Source organism: Microcaecilia unicolor, chromosome 4 (assembly GCF_901765095.1).
Source record: "Microcaecilia unicolor chromosome 4, aMicUni1.1, whole genome shotgun sequence".
In the NCBI taxonomy this organism is placed as follows: Eukaryota; Metazoa; Chordata; class Amphibia; order Gymnophiona; family Siphonopidae; genus Microcaecilia; species Microcaecilia unicolor.
The window spans coordinates 7816233-7829335 of record NC_044034.1 but is presented as its reverse complement, the minus strand read 5'-3'; the positions used below and the strand labels follow the sequence as shown (position 1 = coordinate 7829335).

Below are 13103 nucleotides of genomic sequence, written 5' to 3'. Positions count from 1 at the left end.
TCAGAAGCAGTGACAGCTAAGAGAGAAGCGGGGGAACTCGAGTGGAGGCCAGAGGTTTATCAGCAAAAGGAGGGGCTACGTAAGACACTTTCTCTCACACCCCCACAGCTGTGCACTTCAGACCATGCTTAAAGGCTACTGAAACTGAACCCTGATCACCCTCTGGTAAAGGAGGCGTCTCCTAGGGTGCAAAAACTCAAGTTAACACGGCTGGACGAGTGGTGTCAGGTGAACACTTGCCAGCGGTAGAGGGACACAGGTGGGGCACAGAGGAAAAACATGAGTTTGGGTACAAGACAATTTTGGATCCTGGAGTTTCATTTTGTTTCTGGTTTTGTTTTAACAAAATCAGAGGATCCATCCATCACAAAATGAAATAATATCCTCTGTCTTCCAGCAACCGATTCCCTCTCTGGGCTCAAATCCCAGCAGGGCTTACTTTTTGCCTCCTGCATTGATTTTTCACCAGTAACCACATTTGGGTCATTGGAGAATTTAGCATTCCAGCTCCCAATCAGCCCTACCCCTTTCCTGACAAGAAAAAATTACCCTGGAGCCCTTAGAGGTCCCTTCTTCACATGGGTCAAACCAGCATTTTAGGAGAGAAACTTTTATTTGAAAGAAGAAGCTACAGAAAGTTTGTTGCTGTTGTTGGGTAAAGTGAAATCTTCAGTTTTCAGATGGTATGACAAGCACGGCTGGCACGGGCTTCCTCCCCTCCATCTTGTGACTCATCTCTTAATCCTTGCCTTTCTCTTCTGGGCTGTTACTTACAGCCAGGAAGTGGGAATCTATGCCAAATCCCCAGCCCCCAACCGCCTGCTGGAGCCAACACAGAATTCCAATTTTTTGCTGGGAGATGGGAATCCGGCATAACACGTTGACATAAGCCAGCAAACAATTTTGGTCTGTTATAAAACGGGATTGTGAAATTCAGTAGTTTGCTTCAGTCAATGTCCGATGCTGTACAGGAGACTTCACAGAGAAATCCATGCACAGCACCTGAGGACCTAGTCGGAATCATTTTTTTGCTCCTCTGGATTCGTTACAAGCCGTAACAACTTTTACAGGAATTATCCTGGTACAACTGGTTTCTCTGTAGCTCTAAAACCTATCAAAGGAGAATTATCCAAAGGGGAGGATGAATTGGAGATTCCAGACTACAGAGGGCCCCTTCGCCTCTGGTCCATCCTCTTCTCCGCATAATTACGACACAGGTCCAGTTATAGGGATCAGAGCTATAGAGAATCCAGTCTTACCTGGAACCAGAACAACTACTGTTTCGTATAGTGTAAGAATTTCTCTAAGGACAACTTCATCTGCATGACAGGTTTCCCTCCGCTAGGGACAGCTCTTGGTTAGTGCACAGGCCGAGGCTCAGAGTCACACCGGCACTGCCTGGGGGTCTCAGTTTCACAGGGTATGGGGGAGAGGGCAGTCCAGCTGTAAAGGTGGGCTCAGGGGAGGTTGTGCATTTTCAGCAGTGCCGTCAGTAACATTTCTGGCAAAACCTTCTGCCACACTGTGTACACGGGAAGGGCTGCTCCCCACGTGAATCTGCAAGTGGACCGACAGGGCCGAGCTCCACTTGAACCTTTTCTGACAATGGCTGCAGCTGTAGGGCCGCTCCCCGGTGTGGATTCTCTGGTGGCGGATCAGGTCCGAGCCGGATACAAAGGTCTTGGTGCAGTCCTGGCAGGCAAAGGGTCGCTCCCCCGTGTGGACCCTCTCATGCTTAGCCAGCTCCGAACGCTGGCCATAGCGCTTCTCACACTGGCCGCAAGCGAAGGGCCTGTCGCTGGAGTGGCAACGTTTGTGAATAACCAGTGCCGAGCTGCACGTGAAACCCTCGCCACATTCGGTGCAGATGTAAGGGTCCTCCACACTCTGGGGGCACGGGAGGTCTCCTGCAGAAGTCTGGCGGCGAGACTTCCTCTTGCGTTCGGCATAGGGGTAACCCCCGGCACCATTGTGGACACGCTGGTGTTTGTGAAGGGACAGTTTCCACTTGAAGCTCTTTTCGCATTGGTTACAGGCGTAGGGCCGCTCCTCCGTGTGCGTGATCTGGTGGCGGAGCAGGTCTGCGCTGCGCAGGAAGCCCTTGGCGCATTCCGCACACGCAAAGGGCCGCTCGCCCGTGTGGCTGCGTTGGTGCTTGATGAGATCGGAGCGGCGGATGTAAGTGTTTTGGCAGTTGTCACAGGTGAAGGGGCGCTGGCCGCTGTGCACCCTCTGGTGCTCCGCCAGGTAGGCGTTTTGACTGAAGCTTTTCCCGCACTCGTTGCAGATGAAGAGCTGATCAGTGACGTGGATGCGCAGGTGACGCATCAGGGCGGAGTGCGAGGTGAAGCTCTTGCCGCACTGATCGCAGGGGAAGGGGCGCTCGCCTGTGTGAATGCGCGTGTGGACGGTCAGTGCCGTGCTGCGGCTGAAGCTCTTCTCACACTGGCCGCAGCTGAAGGGCCGTTCTCCCGAGTGGCTGCGTTGGTGGCGGATCAGGTCGGCGCTGCGGGTGAAAGTCTTCTCACACTCGCTGCAGGTGAAAGGACGCTGGCCAGTGTGAATCTTCAGGTGCCGGTTCAGCACAGACTGGTGGCTGAAGTTCTTACCACACTCCTGGCACATTACCAGCTTCCTGCAGGTAGCCGCATACTGGACACAGTTCTCATCATCCACAGTGATCCGTTGGATGAAGTCTTCCGGGTTGTCAGAGAACGCGTCCTCAGTGCCTTCTGCACCGTTGCAACCCGGGTAAGCCACGTCCTCTAAGAAACCTTCATGTGGCTCCTGTCTGATGGGAAGCTGCCCAAGGTCAGTATCTGTCATTCCGTCACTCGCTGGTCTGTGGGAAGAAAAAATGCAGACGTCACTTGTGCAACCCTAACAGAAAGAAAACTCTTAATCCCAAAGAGAAACGGACAAGACAATCTAAGAATCCAGCTGCTTCTTCGGCTTCTTCTTCCTGGCTGGTTCTTATCTGGGACTCCTCTGCTCTGTGGCCTTCAGCTACTTTGCCATTAATCCCCTGCAGAGCTCCATCAGGAAATGTGAGCAATCCCGCAGCAGGGCAGCTTTCAGGGTTTTCTAGTTGTACAAAGGAGCCCATGTCTGCCTGTCTGTCTATTCCAAGGTAAAATAACTCTCCAAAGACACAGGAAGCCATTAAATGTGGCTGGTGGCAGAGAATGGAAATATGTGAGACAAGTTTGAAGAGCAGAAGCATTGCATGAATCTTCCGCCAAAATCCCCATTGCTTTAGTAGGGGCGTAGCCAGACAGCAGATTTTGGGTGGGCCTAGTCAAGAAGTGGGTGGGCACCAAGCAAGTGTTCTCCCCCCCCCTCCCCCCCCCCCCCCCCCATGTGATGAGGCCAATATCAGCAACTTAGGACGCTTACACTGCTGAAGTGGGCAGCAGTGTTTTCAGCACCATCAGGGGGAGGGTCTTCAGCTGGCGAACTTGGGATCCCCACTAGCTAGCACTAAATATGTGCTGCTGTTGGGTGGGCCTGAGCCCTAAGTGGATGGGCCCCAGCCCACCCAGGCCCCCCTGTGGCTACACCACTATGAGAGGTCATTAGAGGCTGTGGGATGTTAGTGACAGGTTTATTCCAAAAGTCCCCTTCCCCCCCCCCCCCCCCACAAACACACACTAGACTTTATGTCCTGACCCTGCTCAGGATGTGAATTTCCTCGGATACTTCTGTCTGGGTCTATTTCAGTATCATAAGTCCTGACCAGCACTTGCGTGCAAACTACTACTACTTAACATTTCTAGAGCGCTACTGGGGTTACGCGGCGCTGTACAGTATAATAAAGAAGGATATACCCTGCTCAAAGCAAAATGTCAAGTAGGGGCAGTCTAGATATCCTGAATGGAGGTATAATAGTTATGTGCCGAAGGCGACATTGAAGAGGGCTTTGAATAAGGATTTGAAGATGGGCAGGGAGGGGGCTTGGCGTATGGGCTCAGGGAGTTTATTCCAGGCATAGGATGAGGCGAGGCAGAAAGGGCAGAGCCTGGAGTTGGCGGTAGTGGAGAAGGGTACTGAGAGGAGGGATTTGTCCTGTGAGCGGAGGTTTCGGGTAGGAATGTAAGGGGAGATGAGGGTCGCGAGGTAATGAGGGGCTGCAGATCGAGTGCATTTGTAGGTAAGTAGGAGAAGCTTGAACTGTATGCGGTACCTGATCGGAAGATAGTGAAGTGACTTGAGGAGAGGGGTGACATGGGCATATCGGTCCTGGTGGAAGATAAGACGAGCAGCAGAGTTCTGAATGGATTGTAGGGGGGATAGATGGCTAAGTGGGAGGCCAGTAAGGAGTAGGTTGCAGTAGTCAAGGCGAGAGGTAATGAGAGAGTGGACGAGTGTTCGAGTGGTGTGTTCAGACTGGAAAGGACGAATTTTGCAGATGAAAGCCTCAAATCGAACTGGTAATATCCTGATTTGGGGGAAAGACTGTGGGAAGAAGTACATAAGTATTGCCATACTGGGAAAGACCAAAGGTCCATCGAGCCCAGCATCCTGTTTCCAACAGTGGCCAATCCAGGTCACAAATACCCGGCAAGATCCCAAAAATGTACAAAACATTTTATACTGCTTATCCCAGAAATAGTGGATTTTCCCCAAGTCCATTTAATAACGGTCAATGGACTTTTCCTTTAGGAAGCCGTCCAAACCTTTTTTAAACTCCGCTAAGCTAACCGCCTTTCCATAGCATCCCTCCGGACCGGCCCAGGATTGGACTGATGGGTTGTGCTCGCCTACCAGAGGGATTAAAGGAAAGCAAATTAGCAGGTAAGGTCTAATTTCTCCTTACCACATTCTCTGGCAACGAATTCCAGAGTTTAATTACACATTGAGTGAAGAAACATTTTCTCCGATTCTTTTAAATTTACTACATTGTAGCTTCATTGCATGCCCCCTAGTCCTAGTATTTTTGGAAAGCGTGAAAAGACGCTTCACATCTACCCGTTCAACTCCACTCATTATTTTATAGACCTCTATCATATCTCCCCTCAGCCGCCTTTTCTCCAAGCTGAAGAGCCCTAACCACTTTAGCGTTTCCTCATAGGGAAGTCGTCCCATCCCCTTTATCATTTTTGTCGCCCTTCTCTGCACCTTTTCTAATTCCCACTATATCCTTTTCGAGATGCGGTGACCAGAATTGAACATTAGTCTCAACTCCTTCTGCCGTCTGATACCTGAGGCCTACTTGCTTATGTTTTTCAGCTCCTCTGTCCTGTTTTTGTAAAGTTCTATTATTTGACTTTTATTGTTGGCAGAATCTGGGAGGAAGAGGGGGGGGGGGGGGGGTGTATAACAATACTAAGAATAAAGACCAGGTTTCCAGAAAGATCTTGGAATGGCAAACCAGCTGTCCTGGTTTTCTCAGTCTGCAGGTTAATGCAGAAAATGAAAACACCAAAGAGACTGTAGGTTAAAGCAGTGAGTGCAAGATTTATGAAGGACTGTGCGTGCATGGTATGGGGGGGGGAGGGGCTATAAGAAACCAAGCCCCCCCCCCCCCCCCCATTCTCTTTGACTGTTCAGTTGATATTCTTTTGTTCCACCAATTTTTTTTTAATTACAATAAAAAGATTTAAACATACAGCATGGAGTCCAAGGGCTGAGGACAGCAGAAGAGACTGCAAGTAAATGCAGAGAGTGCAGGGATAGTAGTACTACTACTACTACTACTATTAGAGACTGCAAGTAAATTCAGCAAGCGTTGGTGCTGGTGATAGAAGAAGAGACTGCAAGTAAATACAAAGAAAGCTTGAATACTAAAAGAGACTGCAAGTAAATGCAGAGAGCGCAGAAGTAGCAGTACAGGTAAATGCATAGAATACAAGGATACCAGAAGAGACTGCAGGTAAATGCACAGGAACTGAGGATACCAGAAGAGACTGCAAGTAAATGCAGAGAGTGCAGGGATACAGTAAAGACTGCAGATAAATGTAGAGAGCGCTTGGAGAGAAGAGATTGGAAGTAAATGAAGAGAACGCAGGGATAGCTGTAGAGACTGCAAATAAATGCAGAGAGTGCTTGGAGAGCAGAAGAGACTGCAGGTAAATGCACAGGAGCTGAGGATACCAGAAGAGACTGCAAGTAAATGCAGAGAGTGCAGGGATACAGTAAAGACTGCAGATAAATGTAGAGAGCGCTTGGAGAGAAGAGATTGGAAGTAAATGAAGAGAACGCAGGGATAGCTGTAGAGACTGCAAATAAATGCAGAGAGTGCTTGGAGAGCAGAAGAGACTGCAGGTAAATGCACAGGAGCTGAGGATACCAGAAGAGACTGCAGGTAAATACAGAGAAATACCAGAAGAGACAGCAAATAAATACAGACAACACAGGGATAGCAGTAGGAGCAGAAGAGACTGCAGGTAAATGCACAGGAGCTGAGGATACCAGAAGAGACTGCAGGTAAATACAGAGAAATACCAGAAGAGACAGCAAATAAATACAGACAACGCAGGGATAGCAATAGGAGCAGAAGAGACTGCAGGTAAATGCACAGGAGCTGAGCATACCAGAAGAGACAGCAGGTAAATGCAGAGAGCGCAGAAGTAGCAGTACAGGTAAATGCATAGAATACAAGGATAGCAGAAGAGACTGCAGGTAAATGCACAGGAACTGAGGATACCAGAAGAGACTGCAAGTAAATGCAGAGAGTGCAGGGATACAGTAAAGACTGCAGATAAATGTAGAGAGCGCTTGGAGAGAAGAGATTGGAAGTAAATGAAGAGAACGCAGGGATAGCTGTAGAGACTGCAAATAAATGCAGAGAGTGCTTGGAGAGCAGAAGAGACTGCAGGTAAATGCACAGGAGCTGAGGATACCAGAACAGACTGCAGGTAAATACAGAGAAATACCAGAAGAGACAGCAAATAAATACAGACAACGCAGGGATAGCAGTAGGAGCAGAAGAGACTGCAGGTAAATGCACAGGAGCTGAGGATACCAGAAGAGACTGCAGGTAAATACAGAGAAATACCAGAAGAGACAGCAAATAAATACAGACAACGCAGGGATAGCAATAGGAGCAGAAGAGACTGCAGGTAAATGCACAGGAGCTGAGCATACCAGAAGAGACAGCAGGTAAATGCAGAGAGCGCAGAAGTAGCAGTACAGGTAAATGCATAGAATACAAGGATAGCAGAAGAGACTGCAGGTAAATGCACAGGAACTGAGGATACCAGAAGAGACTGCAAGTAAATGCAGAGAGTGCAGGGATACAGTAAAGACTGCAGATAAATGTAGAGAGCGCTTGGAGAGAAGAGATTGGAAGTAAATGAAGAGAACGCAGGGATAGCTGTAGAGACTGCAAATAAATGCAGAGAGTGCTTGGAGAGCAGAAGAGACTGCAGGTAAATGCACAGGAGCTGAGGATACCAGAACAGACTGCAGGTAAATACAGAGAAATACCAGAAGAGACAGCAAATAAATACAGACAACGCAGGGATAGCAGTAGGAGCAGAAGAGACTGCAGGTAAATGCACAGGAGCTGAGGATACCAGAAGAGACAGCAGGTAAATGCAGAGAGCGCAGAAGTAGCAGTACAGGTAAATGCATAGAATACAAGGATAGCAGAAGAGACTGCAGGTAAATGCACAGGAGCTGAGAATACCAGAAGAGACTGCAGGTAAATGCAGAGAGTGCAGGGATACAGTAAAGACTGCAGATAAATGTAAAGAGCGCTTGGAGAGAAGAGATTGTAAGTAAATGAAGAGACCGCAGGGATAGCTGTAGAGACTGCAAATAAACGCAGAGAGTGCTTGGAGAGCAGAAGAGACTGCAGGTAAATGCACAGGAGCTGAGGATACCAGAACAGACTGCAGGTAAATACAGAGAAATACCAGAAGAGACAGCAAATAAATACAGACAACGCAGGGATAGCAGTAGGAGCAGAAGAGACTGCAGGTAAATGCACAGGAACTGAGGATACCAGAAGAGACTGCAGGTAAATGCAGAGAGCGGATACCAGAAGAGACTGCAAGTAAATGCAGAGAGTGCAGGGATACAGTAAAGACTGCAGATAAATGTAGAGAGCGCTTGGAGAGAAGAGATTGTAAGTAAATGACGAGACCGCAGGGATAGCTGTAGAGACTGCAAATAAACTCAGAGAGTGCTTGGAGAGCAGAAGAGACTGCAGGTAAATGCACAGGAGCTGAGGATACCAGAACAGACTGCAGGTAAATACAGAGAAATACCAGAAGAGACAGCAAATAAATACAGACAACGCAGGGATAGCAGTAGGAGCAGAAGAGACTGCAGGTAAATGCACAGGAACTGAGGATACCAGAAGAGACTGCAGGTAAATGCAGAGAGCGGATACCAGAAAAGACTGCAAGTAAATGCAGAGAGTGCAGGGATACAGTAAAGACTGCAGATAAATGTAGAGAGCGCTTGGAGAGAAGAGATTGTAAGTAAATGAAGAGACCGCAGGGATAGCTGTAGAGACTGCAAATAAACGCAGAGAGTGCTTGGAGAGCAGAAGAGACTGCAGGTAAATGCACAGGAGCTGAGGATACCAGAAGAGACTGCAGGTAAATACAGAGAAATACCAGAAGAGACAGCAAATAAATACAGACAACGCAGGGATAGCAATAGAGACCACAGGTGAATGCAGGACACTTGGAGAGCAGAAGAAACTGCAAGTAAATGCAGAGAGTGCAGGGATAGCAGTAGAGACCGCAGGTAAATGCAGAGAGTGCTTAGAGAGCAGAAGAGACTGCAGGTAAATGCAGAGAGTGCTTGGAAAGAAGAGACTGCAAGTAAGTGCAAAGAGCGCTTAGATACCAGAAGTGACTGCATAAAAATGCAGAGAGTGTATGGATAGCAATAGAGACTGCAGGTAAATGCAGAGAGCAGAAAAGACTGCAGGTAAATGCACAGAAGCTGAGGATACCAGAAGAGACAGCAGGTAAATGCAAAGAGTGCTTAGAGCACAGAAGAGACTGCAGGTACATGCAGAGAGCACTTGGAGAGAAGAGATTGTAAGTAAATGAAGAGAGCGCAGGGATAGCAGTAGAGACTGCAAGTAAATACAGAAAATGCTGGTGATAGCAGAACAGACTTCAGGTTAATGCAGACAGCACAGGAGCTGAGGATACCAGAAGGGACTGCAAGTAAATACAGAGAGTGCATGGATACCAGAAGAGACTGAAGTAAATGCAGAGAGCGCAGGGATAGCAACAGAGACTGCTGGTAAATGCAGAAAGCACTGGGGGGCAGAAAAGACTGCAGGTAAATACACAGGAGCTGAGGATAACAGAAGAGACTGCGGGTAAATGCAAAGAGTGCTTAGAGAGCAGAAGAGACTGCAGGTAAATGCACAGGAACTGAGGATACCAGAAGAGACTGCAGGTAAATGCAGAGAGCGGATACCAGAAGAGACTGCAAGTAAATGCAGAGAGTGCAGGGATACAGTAAAGACTGCAGATAAATGTAGAGAGCGCTTGGAGAGAAGAGATTGGAAGTAAATGAAGAGAACGCAGGGATAGCTGTAGAGACTGCAAATAAATGCAGAGAGTGCTTGGAGAGCAGAAGAGACTGCAGGTAAATGCACAGGAGCTGAGGATACCAGAAGAGACTGCAGGTAAATACAGAGAAATACCAGAAGAGACAGCAAATAAATACAGACAACACAGGGATAGCAGTAGGAGCAGAAGAGACTGCAGGTAAATGCACAGGAGCTGAGGATACCAGAAGAGACTGCAGGTAAATACAGAGAAATACCAGAAGAGACAGCAAATAAATACAGACAACGCAGGGATAGCAATAGGAGCAGAAGAGACTGCAGGTAAATGCACAGGAGCTGAGGATACCAGAAGAGACAGCAGGTAAATGCAGAGAGCGCAGAAGTAGCAGTACAGGTAAATGCATAGAATACAAGGATAGCAGAAGAGACTGCAGGTAAATGCACAGGAACTGAGGATACCAGAAGAGACTGCAGGTAAATGCAGAGAGTGCAGGGATACAGTAAAGACTGCAGATAAATGTAGAGAGCGCTTGGAGAGAAGAGATTGTAAGTAAATGAAGAGACTGCAGGGATAGCTGTAGAGACTGCAAATAAACGCAGAGAGTGCTTGGAGAGCAGAAGAGACTGCAGGTAAATGCACAGGAGCTGAGGATACCAGAACAGACTGCAGGTAAATACAGAGAAATACCAGAAGAGACAGCAAATAAATACAGACAACGCAGGGATAGCAGTAGGAGCAGAAGAGACTGCAGGTAAATGCACAGGAACTGAGGATACCAGAAGAGACTGCAGGTAAATGCACAGGAGCTGAGGATACCAGAAGAGACAGCAGGTAAATGCAGAGAGCGCAGAAGTAGCAGTACAGGTAAATGCATAGAATACAAGGATAGCAGAAGAGACTGCAGGTAAATGCACAGGAACTGAGGATACCAGAAGAGACTGCAGGTAAATGCAGAGAGTGCAGGGATACAGTAAAGACTGCAGATAAATGTAGAGAGCGCTTGGAGAGAAGAGATTGTAAGTAAATGAAGAGACTGCAGGGATAGCTGTAGAGACTGCAAATAAACGCAGAGAGTGCTTGGAGAGCAGAAGAGACTGCAGGTAAATGCACAGGAGCTGAGGATACCAGAACAGACTGCAGGTAAATACAGAGAAATACCAGAAGAGACAGCAAATAAATACAGACAACGCAGGGATAGCAGTAGGAGCAGAAGAGACTGCAGGTAAATGCACAGGAACTGAGGATACCAGAAGAGACTGCAGGTAAATGCACAGGAGCTGAGGATACCAGAAGAGACTGCAGGTAAATGCAGAGAGTGCAGGGATACAGTAAAGACTGCAGATAAATGTAGAGAGCGCTTGGAGAGAAGAGATTGTAAGTAAATGAAGAGACCGCAGGGATAGCTGTAGAGACTGCAAATAAACGCAGAGAGTGCTTGGAGAGCAGAAGAGACTGCAGGTAAATGCACAGGAGCTGAGGATACCAGAACAGACTGCAGGTAAATACAGAGAAATACCAGAAGAGACAGCAAATAAATACAGACAACGCAGGGATAGCAGTAGGAGCAGTAGAGACTGCAGGTAAATGCACAGGAACTGAGGATACCAGAAGAGACTGCAGGTAAATGCAGAGAGCGGATACCAGAAGAGACTGCAAGTAAATGCAGAGAGTGCAGGGATACAGTAAAGACTGCAGATAAATGTAGAGAGCGCTTGGAGAGAAGAGATTGTAAGTAAATGAAGAGACCGCAGGGATAGCTGTAGAGACTGCAAATAAACGCAGAGAGTGCTTGGAGAGCAGAAGAGACTGCAGGTAAATGCACAGGAGCTGAGGATACCAGAACAGACTGCAGGTAAATACAGAGAAATACCAGAAGAGACAGCAAATAAATACAGACAACACAGGGATAGCAATAGAGACCACAGGTGAATGCAGGACACTTGGAGAGCAGAAGAAACTGCAAGTAAATGCAGAGAGTGCAGGGATAGCAGTAGAGACCGCAGGTAAATGCAGAGAGTGCTTAGAGAGCAGAAGAGACTGCAGGTAAATGCAGAGAGTGCTTGGAGAGAAGAGACTGCAAGTAAGTGCAAAGAGCGCTTAGATACCAGAAGTGACTGCATAAGAATGCAGAGAGTGTATGGATAGCAATAGAGACTGCAGGTAAATGCAGAGAGCAGAAAAGACTGCAGGTAAATGCACAGAAGCTGAGGATACCAGAAGAGACAGCAGGTAAATGCAAAGAGTGCTTAGAGCACAGAAGAGACTGCAGGTACATGCAGAGAGCACTTGGAGAGAAGAGATTGTAAGTAAATGAAGAGAGCGCAGGGATAGCAGTAGAGACTGCAAGTAAATACAGAAAATGCTGGTGATAGCAGAACAGACTTCAGGTTAATGCAGACAGCACAGGAGCTGAGGATACCAGAAGGGACTGCAAGTAAATACAGAGAGTGCATGGATACCAGAAGAGACTGAAGTAAATGCAGAGAGCGCAGGGATAGCAACAGAGACTGCTGGTAAATGCAGAAAGCACTGGGGGGCAGAAAAGACTGCAGGTAAATACACAGGAGCTGAGGATAACAGAAGAGACTGCGGGTAAATGCAAAGAGTGCTTAGAGAGCAGAAGAGACTGCAGGTAAATGCACAGGAACTGAGGATACCAGAAGAGACTGCAGGTAAATGCAGAGAGCGGATACCAGAAGAGACTGCAAGTAAATGAAGAGAACGCAGGGATAGCTGTAGAGACTGCAAATAAATGCAGAGAGTGCTTGGAGAGCAGAAGAGACTGCAGGTAAATGCACAGGAGCTGAGGATACCAGAACAGACTGCAGGTAAATACAGAGAAATACCAGAAGAGACAGCAAATAAATACAGACAACGCAGGGATAGCAATAGGAGCAGAAGAGACTGCAGGTAAATGCACAGGAGCTGAGGATACCAGAAGGGACTGCAAGTAAATGCAGAGAGTGCATGGATACCAGAAGAGACTGAAGTAAATGCAGAGAGCGCAGGGATAGCAGAAGAGACTGCATACAAATGCAGAGAGCGTATATGGATAGCAACAGAGACTGCTGGTAAATGCAGAAAGCACTGGGGGGGCAGAAAAGACATAGGAGCTGAGGATAACAGAAGAGACTGCGGGTAAATGCAAAGACAGTGCTTAGAGAGCTGAAGAGAGAGCAGAATAAGAGGCTGAGCAGCTGAAGGGCGCGATGGCAGCAGGGAAGGCAGGGTGGGGATTGTCGCCCGCTGCTGACCGATCCGGATGCATGCTCCTCCTTACCTGTGGCTGACGGACAGCCGGCCGGACAGCTGTGTTGTGAGTCCGGGCTCCCTCCCAGCAGTGCTTTGCAGCGCAGGAAGTTTGCAGGAGGAAACCATCAGGCAGCCGACACAGGGGCTCAATCTGCATCCAGAGCATGCAACAGGGAGGGGGCAGATCCCGCAGAATAGCGCCGGCACCGGACAGTCCCCGCATCATCTGCACCTGCTGCTCTCTTCCCCACCACTGCAGCTCCTGACCCTTCCCTCCACCACCCAGGCTTCTGATCACCATCACCCCTCCCCTCCCCTCCACAACTCAGACTCCTGGTCCTCCCTCCTCCTCTTGGTCCATTCCTC

At 48.2% G+C, this 13103-nt stretch overlaps 1 protein-coding gene across 1 annotated transcript; it reads right to left on the bottom strand.

Moving 5' to 3' along the window:
- Nucleotides 1-462: 462 nt before the first annotated feature.
- Nucleotides 463-12892, bottom strand: LOC115467816 (zinc finger protein 271-like). Its single transcript, XM_030199302.1, has 2 exons — nt 12766-12892; nt 463-2842 (listed from the first exon to the last, which is right to left on the bottom strand). Exons 1-2 carry the CDS (start codon nt 12861-12863, stop codon nt 1414-1416), a joined length of 1527 nt encoding a protein of 508 aa, XP_030055162.1. The 5' UTR covers nt 12864-12892; the 3' UTR covers nt 463-1413.
- Between the last annotated feature and the right edge of the window lie 211 nt (nt 12893-13103).